Source organism: Phocoena sinus, chromosome 13 (assembly GCF_008692025.1).
Source record: "Phocoena sinus isolate mPhoSin1 chromosome 13, mPhoSin1.pri, whole genome shotgun sequence".
Lineage (NCBI taxonomy): Eukaryota > Metazoa > Chordata > Mammalia > Artiodactyla > Phocoenidae > Phocoena > Phocoena sinus.
In genome coordinates, this window is record NC_045775.1 from 76,699,266 (window position 1) to 76,718,794 (window position 19,529).

General features: G+C 42.0%; 2 protein-coding genes across 6 annotated transcripts in view; one reads left to right on the top strand and one right to left on the bottom strand.

The window, feature by feature from the left end:
* POLR1A (RNA polymerase I subunit A) overlaps positions 1-7,194 on the bottom strand; it is a 75,738-nt gene extending 68,544 nt beyond the window's left edge. Inside the window, 2 exon segments of the mRNA XM_032653025.1 lie at positions 105-309; positions 7,019-7,194. Coding sequence (XP_032508916.1) covers positions 105-309; positions 7,019-7,095 — 282 coding nt within the window. The 5' untranslated portion in view covers positions 7,096-7,194.
* Positions 7,195-7,547: 353 nt separating this feature from the next.
* Positions 7,548-19,529, top strand: part of PTCD3 (pentatricopeptide repeat domain 3) — a 28,242-nt gene continuing 16,260 nt past the window's right edge. For 2 of the 5 annotated variants that reach the window (XR_004352996.1, XM_032653614.1), the window contains exons 1-6: positions 7,548-7,668; positions 9,641-9,677; positions 13,466-13,511; positions 16,884-16,952; positions 17,449-17,553; positions 19,109-19,232. Coding sequence is in view for 4 of the 5 variants with exons in the window: in XM_032653614.1 (XP_032509505.1) it covers positions 16,944-16,952; positions 17,449-17,553; positions 19,109-19,232 (238 nt within the window). In the remaining variant the exon portion in view is untranslated. Of the gene's footprint in view, positions 7,669-9,478; positions 9,532-9,640; positions 9,678-10,971; positions 11,024-13,465; positions 13,512-16,883; positions 16,953-17,448; positions 17,554-19,108; positions 19,233-19,529 lie in introns of all 5 variants that reach the window. The other 3 variants (XM_032653615.1, XM_032653613.1, XM_032653616.1) reach the window with 3 other exon arrangements.

Genomic DNA, 19,529 nt, shown 5'->3' on the forward strand with positions numbered 1-19,529 from the left:
AGCTGACCTCCTGAGACACCTGCCCCAGGCAGAGGGGTGGCACTCACACATCTCACCCGCACCCTGAGACCCACGCGGCCAGGGTAGCCCAGGCCAGAACGTACCTCAAAGAGGAGAGGGTTGTACACAGTGAGCGGGAGCTCGATGTGGCCCAGGTGCCCGGAGCAGTTGTTGAAGTCCTGCACGCAGGTGGAGCACACCTCTTTGGAGTCTGCGGGGCCCAGAGCTAGATCGTACAGGCCGTTCACCGACGGGTTCCCCAGGCTATCTAGGTACCGAGGGTTTGTAATGGACTTAACACTTAATTTCCTAGGGAGATAAAAAAATACCAGGTGAGACAAGGTTACCCAACTTCTAGGACATTTCCTCTTCGGCACTTACAAAGGGATGGTTTAATGTCTGTGTCTTCAGACGTGCAGACGGCTCCAGAGGGCAGACTCGGTGTCTGCCTTGCTCCCCACTGCAGCTCAGCACTTAGCCCAGCTCAACAAGTGCTCAATGAATATTTGCTGAACGAAGAGCAGTGAGTGGTAACATCTTTAAAACCCAGATTTAGTGCAAATCTTGCGCTAACCAAACACACTGGCCGACTTTATACAAAGAAGTACCAACTTACACGCCAAACGCGTCATAAGCAGCATTTAGTCTCACTTGAACCCTCTGAGATGGGCATCACTATATGCGTTTTTCAGAAGAGGAAACAGGCTCAGAGTGGTTAGTGATTTAATTCAGGTGGCCAAGCCCAGAATGGTGGGGGTGTGGTGAGATATGGACCAGACCTAACCCCAAACCCACAGAGTTCAAGAAAGGGAATAATCCCAGTATGTAGGAATAGTGAATTGAGAAAAGTTAAACATAAATATGCAAACCTCTGAGAACTATAACCTGCTTTACTAAAGGTTTCATTGCAGTATTTTATGTTTGGTTGAAAGCAGGCTCCCCTAGGACACCTAACTACTTTTACCAAAATTACGTTCATGCCAAGTTTGCTTTTAAACTTTTTTTTTTTGTAAATTAGAAAAAAAAGATAATGAAATCCAAATCTCACAATGTAGAGAAAACCGCTAACAGACTTCTTTCTATGGATACATTTTTAAAAACTGTAACTGGGATCATTTGCCATTTCTAGCATTGCCTTTGTCATTTTCATTGAGCATTTAAGTGTCTTCAGGTCACTAAAAATTCTTTGGAAAGATTCTGTAATTAAGAACTACCAGGGACTTCCCTGGTGGCGGAGTGGTTAAGAATCCACCTGCTAATGCAGGGGACACGGGTTCGAGCCCTGGTCCGGGAAGATCCCACATGCTGCGGGGCAACTAAGCCCATGTGCTACAACTACTGAGCCTGCACTCTAGAGCCCGTGAGCCACAACTACTGAAGCCCGCATGCCTACAGCCCGAGCTCCGTAGCAAGAGAAGCCAATGCAATGAGAAGCCTGCACGCCACAACGAAGACCCAACGCAGCCAAAAATAAAGAATCACCAAATCTTTCATTATATGTCAATTAATATAATTCATTTAGCCAAACTCCACTATAAGTAAGCTCATGCCACCTATCTGCATAAAGATTTTTGCGTAGCATCATTCAAACTTTTAACTATTTCCTAAAAATATAATTAGTTCCTCGGTGAAGGGAAATCCTTGAATCAAAGGGGACAAACTGTTTTGTTTTGTTTTCTGGCCTCCTGCATGACTTGCAGGATCTTAGTTCCCCGACCAGGAATTGAACCCAGGGCCCCTACAGTGGAAGCTTGGAGTCCTAACCACTGGACTGCCAGGGAAGTCCCAGGGCAAACTGTTTTGAAGCTCTTGATATATTCTGCCATATTGCATTCCAGAAAAGATGGGCTAACAATAAGTAGATTGTCTGTCTGTCCTAACCAGCACTGAGTCTTAGCACTTAAAAACTTTCCAAATTTAAGGTGAAAAAATGCTACCCACTGTGATGTTAAATTTTTTTTTAACAGAAATTAGGATATATCTTTTCAAAAAAATTTTTTTAAATTTTTATTGGAGTATAGTTGCTTTACAATGTTGCATTACTTTCTACTGTACAGCAAAGTGAATCAGCATCCCACCCACCCCCTTCCCTGTCACGTTAATTAATCTTTTTATTATGTTTGGTTTTAAAGGCCATTTTGGTCCTTTACTTAACTAAAAAAATAAGATTTAACTCATTTTTAAGTTAAAATCTTAACTTTTTTTATTATTGTCTACATAAGCTACTTACATATGAGGACATTAACCTTTTTTGGTGGCAAATACTTTCCTAGCTTGTGATGTCTTTCGTCATTTTTCACAGGCGAAAGTTTATAAATTCTTCGAACAGCTTTGTTGAGCTGTAACTCATGTACCATACAATTCGTCCATTTGAAGTATACGTTCCGTGTTTTTTAGTATATCCACAGAGCTGTGCAACCATCACCACAATATCATTTTCCTCCCCAGTAAAGGAAACCCTAGCAGTCACTCTTCATCTGTCTCTACCTCCCTCACAGTCCTATGCAATGACGAATCTACTTTTTGCCTCCAGAGACTTGTCCATCCGGACATGCTATGTGGTCTCTTATAGCAGGCTTCTTTTACCTCGCATGTTTTCAAGGTTCATCCATGTTGCAGCCTGTATCTGTATTTCATTTTTTTATAGCCAAAAAACATTCCATTGCATGGATACACCATATTTTATTGGGTTAGTTTTATACTTTGGCTACTATAAATAATGCTGACAGGAACATTTGCATCCAAGTTTTTTTTTTTTAATTACAAATGCATTGGAAATTTCCTGGGTACTCTTTTTTTAATTAATTAATTAATTAATTTTTATTTTTGTCTGCGTTGGGTCTTCGTTTCTGCGTGCAGGTTTCCTCTAGTTGCGGTGAGCAGGGGCTACTCTTCATTGCAGTGTGCGGACTGACTGCGGTGGCTTCTCTTGTTGCAGAGCATGGGCTCTAGACACGCAGGCTTCAGTAGATGTGGCATGTAGGCTCAGCAGTTGGGGCATGCCGGCTCTAGAACACAGGCTCAGTAGTTGTGGCGCACGGGCTCTAGAGCGCAGGCTCAGTAGTTGTGGCACATGGGCTTAGTTGCTCCGTGGCGTGTGAGATCTTCCCAGACCAGGGCTTGAACCCGTGTCCCCTGCGTTGGCAGGCGGATTCTTAACCACTGCGCCACCAGGGAAGTCCTGTACACAAGTTTCTGTGTGAATATATTTTTTTCATTTCTCATGGATATATACCTAGGAATAAAAGTGCTGAGTCATATGGTAACTCTACGTTTACCTTTTTGAGGAACTGCCAGACTGTTTTCCAAAGCGGCTGTACCATTTTACAGTCCCACCAGCAATACACCAAGGCTCTAACTTCTCCACATTCTTGCCAACACATTTTATGATCTGACTTTTTAATTCTAGCCATCCTAGTGCGTGTGACATAGTCTCACTGTGGTTTTGATAACTAATGAGGTTGAGCACATCTTTGTGTACCTACTGGCCATCTATATATCCTCTTTGGAGAAATGTCTATTCAAATCCTTTACCTGTTTTGTAATTGGGTTGTTTGCTGTTTTATTATTGAGTTGTAAGAGTGCTTTGTATACTCAGTATACAAGTCCTTTGTCAGATACATGATTTGCAGATATTTCTTCCGACTCATCTTTTCACTTTCTTCATGATATTGTTTGCATAATTTAAAATTTTTTAATGAGTTAAACTCACTGCTGCTTTCTTCCACTACCTTTGGGCTAAGTCTTTCTCCTTCGAAGTTGGATAAATATTCATCTACATTTCCTTCTCATTCATTTTACACTAAGCTCTAAAACTTAATTGGGGGCTTCCCTGGTGGTGCAGTGGTTGAGTCCACCTGCCGACGCAGGGGACACGGGTTCGTGCCCCGATCCGGGAAGATCCCACAGCCCGTGAGCCACGGCCGTTGAGTCTGCGCGTCCGGAGCCTGTGCTCCGCAATGGGAGAGGCCACAGCAGTGAGAGGCCCGCGTACCGCAAAAAAAAAAAAAAAAAAAAAACTTAACTGGAATTAAAAACAAGGAAAACATTTATTGCATAAGGCAAACACAAATTAATTAGGTCTGGGTGCAAAGACTTGTACCACTAGATCCTCTTTCTATCATGTTCTGTAAGTTGGTACTTCACTTCCCTTGCCTGGAGCCTACAGTGATGGAAAAAGAGTAGGCAGGTGGGGCCGGCACACACCTGTGTCAACTGGCAGAAGAACTGTGTCCTTTGCTTGTCAAGGCAACACAAATAGCTCACATCCAAAACTGAATGTATTTTTTTTTAATCTTCATCCTAAGTCTTTCTATGTGGTAAGGAGCAAAGTTCCTCTCTCTAGCTGGGGAGGAGGAGAAAACTCCTCTGATCATTGCAGGAATGGGATGCAATGGGAAGAGCAATCAGCAAGGATTCCACTGGAGAGAAAAGAGTTTAAGACTAGCAAACTTGGGTTTGAGGATGACCTTTGCTGCCTCCTAGAGAGTCATTTTATTTGCTGGACAGGAATTTCCTCTCCTGTAACTGCAGACACCAACACGAATGGTTGCAGTAAGGACTGGTAGTACCAAGCGCTGAACAGATAGCTCCCCCATCCACCCATGAGTGCACTTAACAAATATCTACTGAGTGCTTATTATGTGCCAGACACACCTTTAGATGCTGGAAAAACAGATCAGAATCCCTGTGCTCATGGGCCTTACATCCTATTGAAGGCAGGCAGACAAAAGCCAAGATAAATAAGCACACAGTCTATTGGATGGCAGAACATTCTATGAAAAAAGTAAAGCAGAAAAGGGGAAGGACAATAGAGTGGGCCAGTGGCTGGGGGAACCCCTATTGAGAAGGTTATACTGAACAAAAGCCTGAAGGAGATGGGGGCGTGAGCCATGCGGTCACCTTTACAGGAGGAAGAAGCAGGGAGTGCAAAGGCTCTGAGGTGGATGTGTGACTATGGTGCTCCGGGAACAGCAAGGAGGCCAGGGTGAGTACAGAGGTAAGTTTGGAGAAGTAGCAAGGGCCAGAATGACCTTTCCAAGGCATTTTAAGGACTTGGCTTTTACTCCAAGTGACCTAGGAAGCTACTAGAACTTAACACAATAAAAGGTAGCATAATGATTGATTGCCAACCCCAGACTCAAATAGGTCTACAGTGCTAGTAATGGGTATAAACTTGCTTATGCACTTCCCTGTCTAAAAACTCCACAATTAACCTGTAAAAATTCAATTCTTTTGCTTTCGGATGAAATAGTATGTATGGCTAGTGATGGTATAGTTGACATTTCTGGGCCAGCATACCGTTGTAGCTCAGTTTATTCATCCAGTCATTCGACCAGAGTTGAGGATAAAAGAAAGGAATGAGGAAGCTCAAGGCTAGTGGAGAGAGGCAGAAATATAAACAAGCAAAAAAAGGAACTGAGGCACCATAATAGACAGCTGTACTAGGTGTGGAAAGACCTCAGAAAATGAGGGAGGTTGAGCTGAGCCTTAAGAGGGGGAGAGATGCTCTCCAGGTGTCTGCTGGGGGTTGGGGGCAAGAGCAGAGAAGTAGATCCCTCTGGCAGAGAGGACAATGCATGCAGAGGAAATAGCTTGAGGTAAGGCCCAGACGTTGAAACCTGATGGCACTTTATGGAATGTGCAAGTGGCTTAGTAGGGCTGGCGAAGGGATGATGCTTTAGCAAAAATCAGCATTGGCCTGATCATGGGTAAACTTGTAGGCTAAGCTAAGAAACGATCATTTACCTGAGGGAAATGGAAAGTCTCTAGAGGGGTTTAAGGGTGAGAGTAGCATGATCACATCTGCACTTTGGAAGAATAATTTTAACAGCAATGTAGAGCATGCACTGGACTGGTGTAAGCGTGGGGGAGGCGGAAGAAAAAGACAATTCAAACAAGGGATAAGGGTATGATCTAAGATAGTAACAGTAGCGTTGAAAGGAGGTTATAGAACGAATAGACACGTAGGTGACACACAGTAAGAGCCCAATAAGTAAATGAGATGTCAGGAGAAATAGATCTAGAATATTTGTCCTGTCACAAAATATTGACCATTTTGCACTAGACTAGGTACACCACTTTGGAGGGGCAAGTTCCCTCTCCCTTTAGGGGAAGTAGTTGTTGAGTTTTTGGTATAGGAGTTTAAGAACTCGGTGTGAAATTCAAATAGAGATGTCCAAAAAACAGCTGAAAAAAATGAGTCTGAAGAATCAGGAAACGAAAATTGGTCTGGAGATTTAAATTTGAGAGTATCACTCAGGAAAGTGGTGAAATTGTCTAGGGAGGACATGTAGGACAAGAAAAGCAGCATGTATGACCAGAATAGAATCTCAAGGAACAGCAAGATTTAAGTAAAAGAGGAATCAGTTAAGTAGCCTGAGACGAATTCGAATATAAACCACGAATGCAAGGACCTTGTTCACCAATGTGTCCTGAATGCTTAGCTTAGTGCCTGGCAAAAACTGGATGATGGATAAATGTTTGCGGGTTGATAAAGGGAAGAAAGAAGTAGTACTTGTTACAGAAATAAAAGAACCTGAAAACAATAAATAAGGTGCTGGAAAAGAGAAAGACTGTCAAATGCTACGGTGATCAAAATGAGGACTGAAGAGGGCCGCTTTGATTTAGTAATTAGGCAGAGAATATAAGCGGTCCTAGCAAGGAGAAGTTGTCATGAATTGAGTCTCGAACGATCATCATTTTATAGACAAGAGGAGACTAACCATGAGCTTAATAAACCACGTCAGAGACATTATAGTAACTACACAAACGCAGGCTAATTAACGAGGAGACTGGCGGATGATAACGCTGCAACCTGGGTACCCCCACCTTCCCAAGGGCAAACTCTTCCCCAGCCCCACTGGGTTCTAGGCAGTGCTTGGAACTACGGGTCCCAGCAGGCCATGCGCCAGACAGCCATGGACTCTGAGGAGAAATTGGGCGCCAGACCTTCTGGGAACGGTAGTTTGTGGCCCCGACCCCAAGAAGCTCTGCACGCTTCCCACCAACTCCTTACTTGAGCTCTTCGGCCGAATACATCCCGAAAGAAATGCCCTGCAGCCGCCGCCAGGGCATGTTCTTTGATCCCAACATCCTCCAGGTCAGTTCTGAGCTCTGACACCCAGAGAGAAATTCCAGTCACCACGGGTATATTTCTAACGCCGCCTCCGGCCCGCAGCCACCATGCGATTTAAACTGCGCTTGCGCGCGCGAGAAAGGCTCGCGGGAAGATTTACGTGGACGATAACATTTCCGATCTAGGGGGGGAAGGAAATAATTTCACGACTCTCACTCGCCCTTTTATTTTGAAAATAATCGAATACATATAAGACATTAAAATAATATTTTAGGAAATATCTTTGAGGCAAATGAGGTGTACTGAGCCTTTAACTTCCGAAGGAAATTCTTTCAAACCATGGGACTGTAACCTCCTATGTTATGATTGCTTTCGTCTTGTTCCGTCTCAGCCAATAGCCGAGCTATTCCACGCCCACCTCCCCCCTCCCCCACAGCCTTAGGTGAAGGGCATGCTTTCCCCGCATGCTATGCGAAGACGCCAAAGATGGCGGCTGTACCTTCGGCTCGGTGGCTGAAGGTCCGCCGCGGGCTTTGCCTACTGCTGACGGGTCGACGGGCAGGTCTCTGCGGACGGGACTCCAGTAGCAGGTAAGAGAAGCTTGGAGAATCCATGAGAAAGACCCCAGGATCACCTGGGCTATATGTATCCCCTTTACCCCCGGAGAGCTGGGGAACTAGGTACGGTGGAGTGGAAGGCGCGTGCGTGCGCTCGCGGCTGCGTGCCCCGAGAAGCTGGCACGCCGAGTCCGCGTACTTGAAGAAGGGCTCCAAACGCGCTGGTTGGGGGGATATTTATTGCTGGGGCTCGCCTACCCCGGGGTTAGAACTCTTGGCAAAATTCAAGATCCTGCTGTTGTGGATCTTGCGTTCTAGTAAGTGTGGGTATTGGCTACGCCTCCCCAAGTTTTAAAAGAAAGAAAAATTGTATCCGCTCTTACCCGTTTTCACCGACCGGGAGGAAGGGGGGAAAATCAGGTTTTCCCAAGTTAAAGGCAGTTTACGAGTTCCACTGTATGCTGGGTGTTGTGGGGATGTTTGGCCAAAGAAATTATACAGGTGTTTATAAAAACAAGAAAGTCTAAAAGATCTGAACACAATCTGAATAGGATTGCTGTGATTGTTAAAACTTGGCGCATGTATCATTTGTGTAGTTTTTTTGACTAGGTACAGTCTGGCGTTATGGAAGTATGAGAGGCGGGAATTTGTGAAAATTTGGGAATAACCTAATTTTGGATTCGATGTTTGCCATTTCCTTTGTGAAGTGATAGTAGACAAATTCCCTTATGTGTAAACTGGAGCTAGTAGTAGCCATTAGAAAATTGTGAGTAATAAGTGAGGTGTGTAATTTACAGTATACATTTTATATGTAACATCTTCCCTCCTCAATCCTCACAAAAGAGAAGAAGCTCCACCTGGTACTGCAGAAGCCTTAAGGCTGCTGTTCAATCCCAGTCCTTTTCCCGGTGGTGCCCAGTGTTGTTGTTTTTCTACCCATTTCCTTTGCTTTGGCAGCAGCATCTCTCCCTCAGTCTTCACCCACAAGACAAGAGTGGTGTATGTGACGTACATGTCACGAGAAACAGCATGATTTGAAAGAATTGATCCCTTTCTGAAGTTGATCCCTAGCAGAGAGGTATTGTTTTAAGATGATGCCCGAGACCAGATACTAGTAGAGGAAGTAATTCTTCATTTAATCACATCTTGACAATTTTCTGAATGGTACCAATGCTATTTAGGAAGGAAATACTTACAAGGTGGTGTACGTTATCTGTGTGGTGTATTGACTTTATTTTTTAGCATGATCAGAACGTTTTAAAACTCATTCATGGGTCAGTGATTCTATATTTTGGGTTAAAAAAATAATATAAATTGTTCCAAGTTTAAATTAGGACACGTACATTTGGTACATTCCTGATTGTCGAAGGAAGTGCAATGAAAGGCTGTGGTGATCTTAGTTTCATAATTTGTCAAAATTGCTTTAAGTGGGATAATCTTTTATTGTCATCAGGGCATCATCCATGTAAAATCAGGAGCTCATTACATCATCCCTTTTAGCCTCAGTGTTTTGGGTTCTCAGAGGTGAAAGTTCCTTATATTTCAGATAAGCTGCTCAAATGTTCAAGTGCTACTAAATTTTTCCTTTTTTTCCCTGATTTTATTTAATGAGATGGCCTGATTTAAAAATTTTTTGGCAATATGATGTCTATATCTTGTACATATTTTGTAATCATTTTGAACTTGCCATTGAGACCATGTCTTCTCAGCATACGTTGACGTGAATTATCCAGTTGGTTTGATCCGTGATAATTGGAAAATTTTGGCTGAGTTGCACATAAGTGGAGGTGAGGTGGGAAGTTCATTAATGAGTATTAGCTTTAGGGCTTTTATTTTTTTGTAGATTTTATTCTGGAAGTGCAGCCGTCCCAGAGGTTGAAGGAGCTGGTGCAACAGGTATATAAAAATATATTGAAGTAACTCGATTTTTATATTAATGCATTATACTTCTTTATAGTAGTAGTATTAGGAAACTGATTCACTTTGTTTTATTTTTCACATTAAGGGACTGAGGAAGTGGTCATTCCAAAAAAGAAAACTTGGTGAGTATTCCATCAGTGTTCATTCAGCAAGTGGTTAAGTGCTTATTATGAGCGAAACATTGTTAGGTAAGAAACTAGTGACGGGAATAGCAATGGGAGAGCATTCTTGGGGAGGGAGCCATTGAGGAGAGAAAAGCTTAGGGGTCTGAAAGAACATAGAAGAGGAAGGTAGAGAGTAGTGTGTGAATGGGGAATGAGATTTACTTAAGAGTTAAAAGACCTTCTGAACTAAATTTGGGTTAGTGTTTATGTAGTGATGGTCAATTATGAGTATCATTATTAGAGTAATTTTTTTTTAAAGGAAGTTTTCACGTTATTGGGAGATTAAAAAAAATATTATCTTTATGGGGGTCTTCCCTGGTGGCGCAGTGGTTGAGAGTCCACCTGCCAATGTAGGGGACATGGGTTTGTGCCCCGGTCCGGGAAGATCCCACATGCCGCGGAGCGGCTGGGCCCGTGAGCCACGGCCGCTGAGCCTGTGTGTCCGGAGCCTGTGCTCCGCAACGGGAGAGGCCACAACAGTGAGAGGCCCGCGTACCACAAAAAAAAAAAAAAAAGATCCTTCAAAAAGCCAGGTGTTTTTTGAGTTTGACCTGAAGATTCAGGCTCATTTTAAAAAAACTTTCTTAAATTACTAAAGTAATTAATGGTTATTGCCATTAATTAGCAAGGTAACTAATGGTTATTGTTCAGTGGGATAAATTGAACATGCAGAAAGGAAATAAAATTACCAACAATCACTGTGCTCAGAGGCAAGTTACCTAATCTGTCTGTGCCATAGTAGAATGTGGGTAATACAGTACCTGCCTCAGGATTAAATGAGCATTTGAACAGTTCTGCCACAGAATCAGATCTCAATAGGTGATATCTATTATTTTAAAGTTCTGGGCTATAACATTTGAAGTTGTACGTATACATTTAGTTTAGCAGAATTGATTTGTTAGATGTACCGTTCTATACTCTGTTTTAAATTTTGAATGATTATGTAGTATTTTATTATATGGTTATATTCAGGGTCTTTTTTGTCTTCCCTGGACTGAGAATCAGAACCAAGATAAGAGTAGGAATATACACATCGTGAATGAGGCATTTCTTGAATGACGTTCCAGTCCAGTGTACTTTACCAACTCATTGTGCCTCTATCCCTGACAAAGGTACCACAGGGAATACAAGAGAGGGAGTGTATTGAGGATGTGTTCAGATGGACTAAAGTCTAGTTGAGTTGTGTGCATATTTTATACTTTATGTCTTACACCCACTTTACATGTGTACATAACTGTTTACACATGACTAGGGGCTACACAGGATATGATGGAACGAAGAGTGGTTGTATTGCAGTAATCAAGGTGAGTTTTATTGAAAACATAGTTTAGCTGTACCTTAAAATGGGTCACATGATTTTGTTGGCATCAGAATCACCAGGGAATTTTGTTTAACATACATATTCCTGCAGGTAATTCTTATAAACCCTAAACTATAAGCCCCACAGATATAGAAGCAGTAAGATAGGGTGGGACGTGATCATGATCTGTCTGGTGGTAGTAGGAGACCATGCAGGCAGGCCTGTGAAAAATGCTCTATTAGAATAGGAGAAATAAGGTAGTTGGTAGAGAGCAAACTGAGGCCTATTTATTTACAGCCCATGAGGTAAGAATGGTTTTTACATTTTTTTTTTTACATTTTTTATAGTTGAAAGAAGACTATTTGATGACACGTGAAAATTATGTGAAATTCAGATTTCAGCGTCAGTTAAATTTTTTTTGGAACACAGCCTCACTCATTTGTTAACTTACTATCTGTGCCTACTTTTATGCTCCTAAGGCAGAGCTGGGTAGTTGCAACAGTCCTCACGGCCCATAAAGCCGAAAATACTTACTGTCTGTCCCTTTAGAGACAAAGCGATTGATAGAGGCTCTCTGATAGCCTCTGCTTTCCAGGCTCAGGAATTTGTGCTTTTAGACCTAGAAGAAGCCATAAAGACTACAAATTCCTGTTGCCTTATTTGAGAGATGAAGCATCTTTTAAGGCTGTTAAGATGCTTTTAAGGTATCTTTCCCAGATCACAGATGCCGTAGAAGACTAACAAATTGTAGAGAGTCACTGTGAGTTTTCCTATAGGAATGTGACAGGATAGAGTATTCTGAGCACGCTAATCTGGATGGTGTAGTTACTGTGAGAGGGCAGGGAGCCCAATTATGATCAGTGCATAGGTAACTGGGCTCATTAAAGGAATGGATGTTAAAACTTACCAGATTGGCCAGAAGAGGATGTGGAGAAATGGATGCTCAGATACCGTTGTTGCTTGGGCAGTCAGTTGGAACAACACTTTGAAGGGAAAGTGGGCAGAACCACGACCTAAAATGTGCACACCTTATCGGTTAGCCATTCTGGACGAGCCCCTGCAAATACGCCCAGAGAGACATGGATGACAGTGTTCTTTACAACTTGGGAATAATAAGAAATTGAAATAGCCCAAATGCCCATATGTAAGGGGATAATAAAAAGCAGTTATCATACAATATAACATTTAAGGAATTAATTAGATTTACACATCGTAGCATGGATAATACAGTCAAACTTATGGAAGCACGTATCCAGAATGACAGTATATGTTTTCGATTTAGTTTTATGGTGGTATGTCTGTAAAAGTACCCTTTAAAGTTCTGGAAGTATAAACACCAAACTTACAGTAGAGGAGGAGGGGGTCACAAAATGACACCAGATATAATCTAGTTGTGTTTTTTTTTTTTTAAGTATAATGTATTCATTGAGGTTATTTTTAGTGAGTGATCTGAATGTTCATAATTTTTTCACTTACATTTGTTCAGTATGTTGTAAAGATGTACTCACTTGATACGACTTAAATATGCTAACATAGGATTTAGTTAGGGAATACTGAGAGATGAAAGAGTATCTTTCACTGAAATTATGTAAGTGTGATTTTAGAAAATCCAGTAGATGTTGTGTATGTCAGGGAATTAGTCTTGACATAGTATAAAATTTCCTACGTGTTTTCTTTTTTTTCAAATGACTTAAATTATGAGTGTATGTTTAAACTTTATTTTAAAAATACATTTGGTTTATTAAGTTTATTCTTATTTCCCTTTTTGAAATGAAACACAAAATCTAACACAAGTAAAAATACATTTGAAACCAAATTATTTTGTTTGTCAATTATTCCAGTGAAACCTCCTCTTTTCAGTAGTTAGTGAATGTCTCTACCCATAGTCATAGTGGGTGGCTGGCCTGAACTTCTTATAAAGGTTATATAGTTGAGAGGTTCTAAACTCGAATCATCTGGGAATTCAGAAAGAATGAATGTGACAGTTCTCCATAGAACCTGGGGGTCCTGATTCAGCAGTCCAGAGTGCGGCTTGTGATTTATTCTCATATATAGCTGAATTAAGAGCCACCAGTTTGGATAATAAAGGCAAGAATATTACAGAAAACTACAGTTAGAATGCATAGGAAAATGGGTAGGAGGAGGAAAGATTCAGGTTAGACAGTTTGATGAGATGAGGGTGAAAATTGCTAGCCCTGGGTGATGGTTATAGGGACCAGGCCAGAGAATGTAGCATGGAACGTGTACTAACCACCTTTGGGCAAGAGAACTAAACAGTTTTCTCATTTTCTAACTTATTATTCTAGTGATCTTGAGAGATCAGAACTAGCTTTACTTGAGACCTGAACTTTGTTGTTGGCCAGTCCATTCTGAGAGTAGGACCACTTGTTCGCTTTGTGAGTGTGAAAAGCCCTCACGAGGGTTAACTTGTGATTCTCATTCTTAGGGATAAAGTGGCTGTTCTTCAGGCACTTGCATCCACGGTACACAGGGTAAGTAGGAATTTTAGGTTTTTGTATCTAACTCAGCTAATAATAACTGTTATGTTCATATCTGCATGATTCACAATTAAACTGTTGTAGATCTAGAGAGTTTCTTATTAGAAATATCTAGTTCAGTCCCTTCATGTGACAAATGAGAAAACTAAAGCTTTTAAAGTGATTGGCCCAGGGCTACTTAGGATATTAAACCCTGACTTAGTACCAATGTCTTTTTCTCCAAATTCAGTGTTTTTATACTATGCCAGTGATTTTTAAACTTAACCTCCTGAAGAGCTTGTTGAAATGCATGTTCCTGGGGAATGGTTTGGGTGTGATACTCTAATGCAAGTGATCTGTAGACCAACTTTGAGAACAGTGTACCCACCATGCTGGAAGTAATTCAGTGATTAAGAATCTGGGTCCTGGAGCCAAATGTTTTGTTTCATCTTTATCACAAAGTGACCTTTTCTCTTGATGCTTCTGTTTCCTTATCTATAAAATGGGGATTTAATTATAGCACCAAACCTTGAGGTTTGGGTGAGAATTAAATACGTTAGTACACGTGAAAGGGTTTAGGACCGTGCCTAACACAAAGGACCTGCTCGGTAAGTGCTAGCTATTTCATTATTGCTCCAGCTATCTTGGTGATTTATTTGTGAATAATTTGCTCTCTTGACAGTTCAAGAATAGAGTCTGTAGTCTTGATAGATAAACTGAAACCCTGGTAAATGTCATAGAAATGGAACTTTCTGATTGATTGTATTTTTCATTAGCTGCAAACTGTACTTTCAGTTTTAGCTGTGGGGGAAATGTCTAAAGTAATTAAGTCCTTTCTTTTTGCTGCAATGTCTGTGTGGATTCTGACCCTCCCTGAGACCGTTATCGCAGATTTCCAGAATTTTTCTTCTATTGTAGATGCTAAACTTATAGGCTGTCAGACCAAATATGCACTGATATACCCTAGCAGTATCTGAGGACGGGTTTTTAAATACTGCATCTCCACACTAGCAAGACATTGAGATTTTCAGCTCACTTATCCATAAATAGGCACCTGAAATGTAAACTCTTGAAATAGGCTTCTGAGACTGTTCTCAGTTTTTTAATGAGAATGGCCCAGGGCCCTTTCAAGTCAAAGAAGTTACAGAATTATGTGTGGAGTTGTCTGACTTGTCTGTGTTTGGGCATTTAAAATCCAAGGGATAGTCACTCATTCATTCAGTAACCACACATTCTGCCCTTAACTGTGCTTACCAGGCACTGTGCTGGTTGTAGAATTAAGACAGCGTCCTTGCATAGTTTCTAGAGAAGGAGGCTGAAGGAGCACTGAGGAGAGGGTGCATAACCCAGACTGGGAAAGGACTTCCAGAAGAGCTGGTATCGGATCGACGCTGAAGATGAGAAGCCAGGATAGTGGGAAAGAGCATTCCTAGCAGAGGCAGCACCAAGAGCAGAGGCACAAAGGCATAGAATGAGTAGGTTGTATGGGGGAAGCAAGAATTTGTGGGGTAGAGCAATGAGAGGTGAGGCAAGAGCATGAATGCTATGCTAGGGTCTTCAGATTTTTATTCAAGTCTACCGAAAGACTTTAAGCAGCGGTGTGACATAATCATTCAAATTTTAGGGGGCTTCCCTGGTGGCGCAGTGGTTGAGAGTCCGCCTGCTGATGCAGGGGACATGGGTTCGTGCCCCGGTCCAGGAAGATCCCACATGCCGCGGAGCGGCTGCACCCATAAGTCGTGGCCGCTGAGCCTGCGCGTCCGGAGCCTGTGCTCCGCAACGGGAGAGGCTGCAACAGTGAGAGGCCCGCGTACCACACACACACACACACACACAAAAATTAATAAATGTATGGTTCTCTTCTCTGATAGTTCGTTTTCCCTGCCTCCCTCCCTCCCTCCCTTTCTTTCTTTCTCATAGCAGTTATTCACTTTAAAATTACTATATGTTTTATTTATTTTTGTTGTCTGGAGATTTTTTTCCCTACTAAATTGTGAGCTCTATGGGGGATAAGATTTTATTGTCTCCTTGGTAGCTAGAATAATGCCTGGCACATTCGCGGTGCCCAGTAAATATGGAATGAATGAATAAGGAAGGTACTGAACTAAGGCAGTGGCAGTGGGGATAAGGGACGGTGGAGTAGGTAGGGGATGTTAAGGAGCTCGAGTTGACCACAGCTGGTGACAGGTTAGTTGAGTGGAAGTAGTAGGAGAGGATCTTTGGCTTGGCTTGCCGAGTGCTTGGTCCCATTCACTGAGACAGAGAGGATAGGAGGGAGAAGGAGCTCTGTCAGGAGGTTCAGCTGGGGGTAAATTAGAGTGAGGCATCTGAGCTACAGGGCCAGAGTAGAGAAGTTGTTCCTCAGAAGCCATGAAGGGCTTGGAAATCATTGAGGGAGGAAAATGTAGGAAACAAATAGGAAGAGTAAGTCTAGTAAGGGAAGTCCAGCATGTCACAGAACTAGGGGCCCCAAACAGGTATTTGATGAGGATGGTGGACAGGACAGAGCCAAGCAACAGTTGGTAATCGGGGAGTAATAGTCCAGGGCAACTGCCCTAGAACTGCTTCCTCTGCGTTGCCATTACATACCCGCCACATGTTGGTAGAGAGTGGTATAACCAGATGAAAGGAGCCTCAAATGAGTATAAAGGGAATACAGCATCAGGCATCAGGAAGCGAGGACCCCAAAGAGTACTGCCTCCGCGCCCTAGGTATGAGCGTCCTTCCTGTGAGAGCCGCAGGGAGGCTCTCCCCTGGAGAATCCAGGTCAGTAAGACAAGGCATCAAGGGGACAGAAGAGATTCAGGATGCAAGTTGAGTTTTTCCTGTGGAACAAAGTTGCCAGAAGGCCCAGGGAAGGGGGCTCCAAGGGATAGGAGAAGGCCAGAAGAAGTAATTTGAGGGCTGTTCTAAGTGAGCCTCTAGTGGGGCCGGAGAGTTAATTTTGCTCAGGGTTCTACCTGGAAGTATAGAACCTTGGGCAACAGGACGCGGGAGAAGCTGCTGTTCCTGCCTCCAGAGAGGGCCCAGTAACTCCTCTCCTCCATTTGCAGGAAACCTTAGTGCAGGAAGCTGGTGCCCAGGCTAGTTAATTCAGAAGCTCTTGACCTTCAGTTTAAAACAGCAGTTGTCCCTGGTGATAGCAGCCTTCAATTAAAAAGCAGTCATGGGGGTTTGAGCCATTGTTTGCGTTAAGTTGTGCATAATTACAACCAGCTCTACAGAGCCATGGGTACAGTGTAGGCATTAGTGTCTGCAGACATACATATTTCCGCTTCTGTGATACACGTATAGTTAAAACTTTACAGAGTTTTTAGTCATCACCAAAACCCGCAAGGTCCTCTTAATAAAAATCTAGCTAAAGAGACTTCTGTGTCTTGTCCACAGGATGCTACAGCTGCCCCTTACGCATTTCAAGATGATCCTTATCTCATACCAACATCCTCTATGGAATCTGTGAGTATTTTTATGAAACTTTTCTAGTATTATGTTTTATCTTGTTGGTTTGAGTACAAGAGTACATGTATAACTTAGCTTAGTTGTAAAAACTTTTGAAAAGTTTACAGATGCTGATAGATAAATTGGTAGATTTTCTGAATCTTTTACTACTTTTATTAAAAAGTTTTAGAGATTGCCTGTGGAGAGGGTATTTGGTTTGGGTTTTTAGTACTTAGGGCTCTTTCCCACTATAGAGCCATCCACTCGGTTTAAGCACATTGCTTTTATATACCTCAAGCTGTATATAAGATGTGACCTGAAATTATGTCACACTCAGCAGAGGTAGATAAGTAATAATTATGTAGTTTAACTTCTAATTGGGATTCTGTGTATCACTGTATTCTCTGTTTTTTTTACGGGGGCAGAATAATTTTTGCTGAGGGTGTGACTTTGATCTCTTGAGTTTAAATTACAGGTTATATCAACTTATATCTAAATCTTTTTTTTTATACAGCATTCATTTTTGTTGGCAAAGAAGTCCGGGGAGAATGCAGCAAAGTTTATTATTAATTCATATCCCAAATATTTTCAGAAAGACATAGCTGAACCTCATATACCGGTAAGGAGAGATAATTGGACTTTTCAGATAATACTATGTAATTGTAACTTAAACTAAGTTTTCATGGCTAATATTTAAGTAGCCATTTGAATGCCTACAGTATTTGGGTGAAAAGTTTTTTAATGTTTATGGTTATCTTTGCTTACTACTAACCTTTATTAAACTATATGTATTTGCTCTCCATTTTATTTTCCCCATTAGGTTTCTGTGACACCAGACTCTTAGATCTTTACCCCTGTGACTGTTCCTTTTTCGTTTCCCTCATTAGCTTTTCTATCTACTCCTTAAGCCCTGGTGTCTTTTTCTTAGGGTTCTATGCTCAGTCACTTTCTCTTTTTTCTGTCCAGAATCTTCCTGCTTCAGTGACCCTTATACTCCATTTGGCATTCTTGTATATCTGGCCTAGGTGTCTCTACTTCGAACTCCAGATTGTATTTCCAGCTACCTCTGTTCTGTAGCCATGAGGAGTGTGCAGGGCCTGCTGTGTGTTAGGCATTGTGCTTAGCGTGTCATACAGTGGTGAGCGAAACATGGGCTCTGCCCTCCTGATTTTATTAGTGGAAGTGGTAACTCAGACTCATTATGTCTAAAACTGCTCCCTCTCACATCTCCCTACTTTCCAAAGCATGCACACACACACACCCAGACACACCCTCTTGTGCTTCTCAAGCAGCGACTTTTGGGGACAAATTAGGTAGTGTGATTGTGTCCATAAAAATATTAGAATCCTGAACTAAGACAGTGGCAGCAGTGGAATGATCATTTGTTGGCTATCCTTTCCCCGTTAAGTTTCTGACTTAACAGTTACTCTTTTGTGTTTAGCTCACTTCTGCTTAAAGCCGTCCGTGGATCCCCTGCCCCCATGGCGGGCAGCATTCGCATACCTCTGAGACCTCTTACATCACTTATCATTCACGCTGTATCATAATTATTCCCTATTTGCTTTCTCTGTTAGATTGTGAGCATCTTGAGGGTAGAGAATGACTTCCGTCTGTTTATCCCCAGTGTCTAGCTTAGTGCCTGGCATCAAGTAGTAGGCAGGCCTTCAGTAAATATTTGGGTAAATTGGTGAGTGAGGTAAAGTCAACATACCTTGGTAGTACTAAACGTTTAGAGTAAAAGAAGTATCAAGGATGAAAGGTTTCTGTCTTTGCAAACTGGGTGTACTGTGGCACTTTTAACCAAGATTGGGAGGAAAGTAGGAAGGATGGTTTTAGCAAGGGAAAAATAAGTTCACCTTGAAATTGGGAAGTTTGGTTGGAAATTAGATTCTTCGGATATGGATTAAATATTTATGTTTGGGTGCTTTTAAATTCTCCACCCCAAGCTAGGAGATCGCTAAGTAATCTTGTTTTGGAGACTGGAGAGGTTTTTTGAAATAAGTTATATTCCCTACAGAGGTATTCTTGTTAAAAAAAAATAATATCTGGTGCATGAAGCATGAATCAGAGCAGTGAAGTTTTATTTTGGTGTGTTGGTGATCAGAATTTTGTCCTACCCGGTTACCTTTGACGTTGCTCTGTTTGCAATAACTTTAGCCATCTTGTTTTCCTAGTGTTTTATGCCTGAGTACTTTGAACCTCAGATTGAAGATATAAGTGAGGCTGCTCTGCAGGAACGAATCAAGCTCAGAAAAGTCAAAGCTTCTGTGGACATGTTCGATCAGCTCTTGCAAGCAGGTGACTTAAGTTCATTTGAAGCCTCTCTGGGAACATGGGCTTGGAAGTGGGCCACAGTTACGTATGTGATCCAGATAGGTTATGAGTATAAGTTACAAGCGCTATGCTACTTCCTCTGCTCAGTGGCTATGTTTGTGTTTTTTACAGTTTAATAAGTCATATGTCATGTTCTGCTTGAGCATCATTTTAAAACTGTGGGTGGGGTAGAGTTGCAACTTTGTTAGTATCTTGTCCTCTTGTGCTGTATCAGAGGTAGACAAATTATACAGCCGTCCTTCCTTAGCTTCTGTTTTTAAC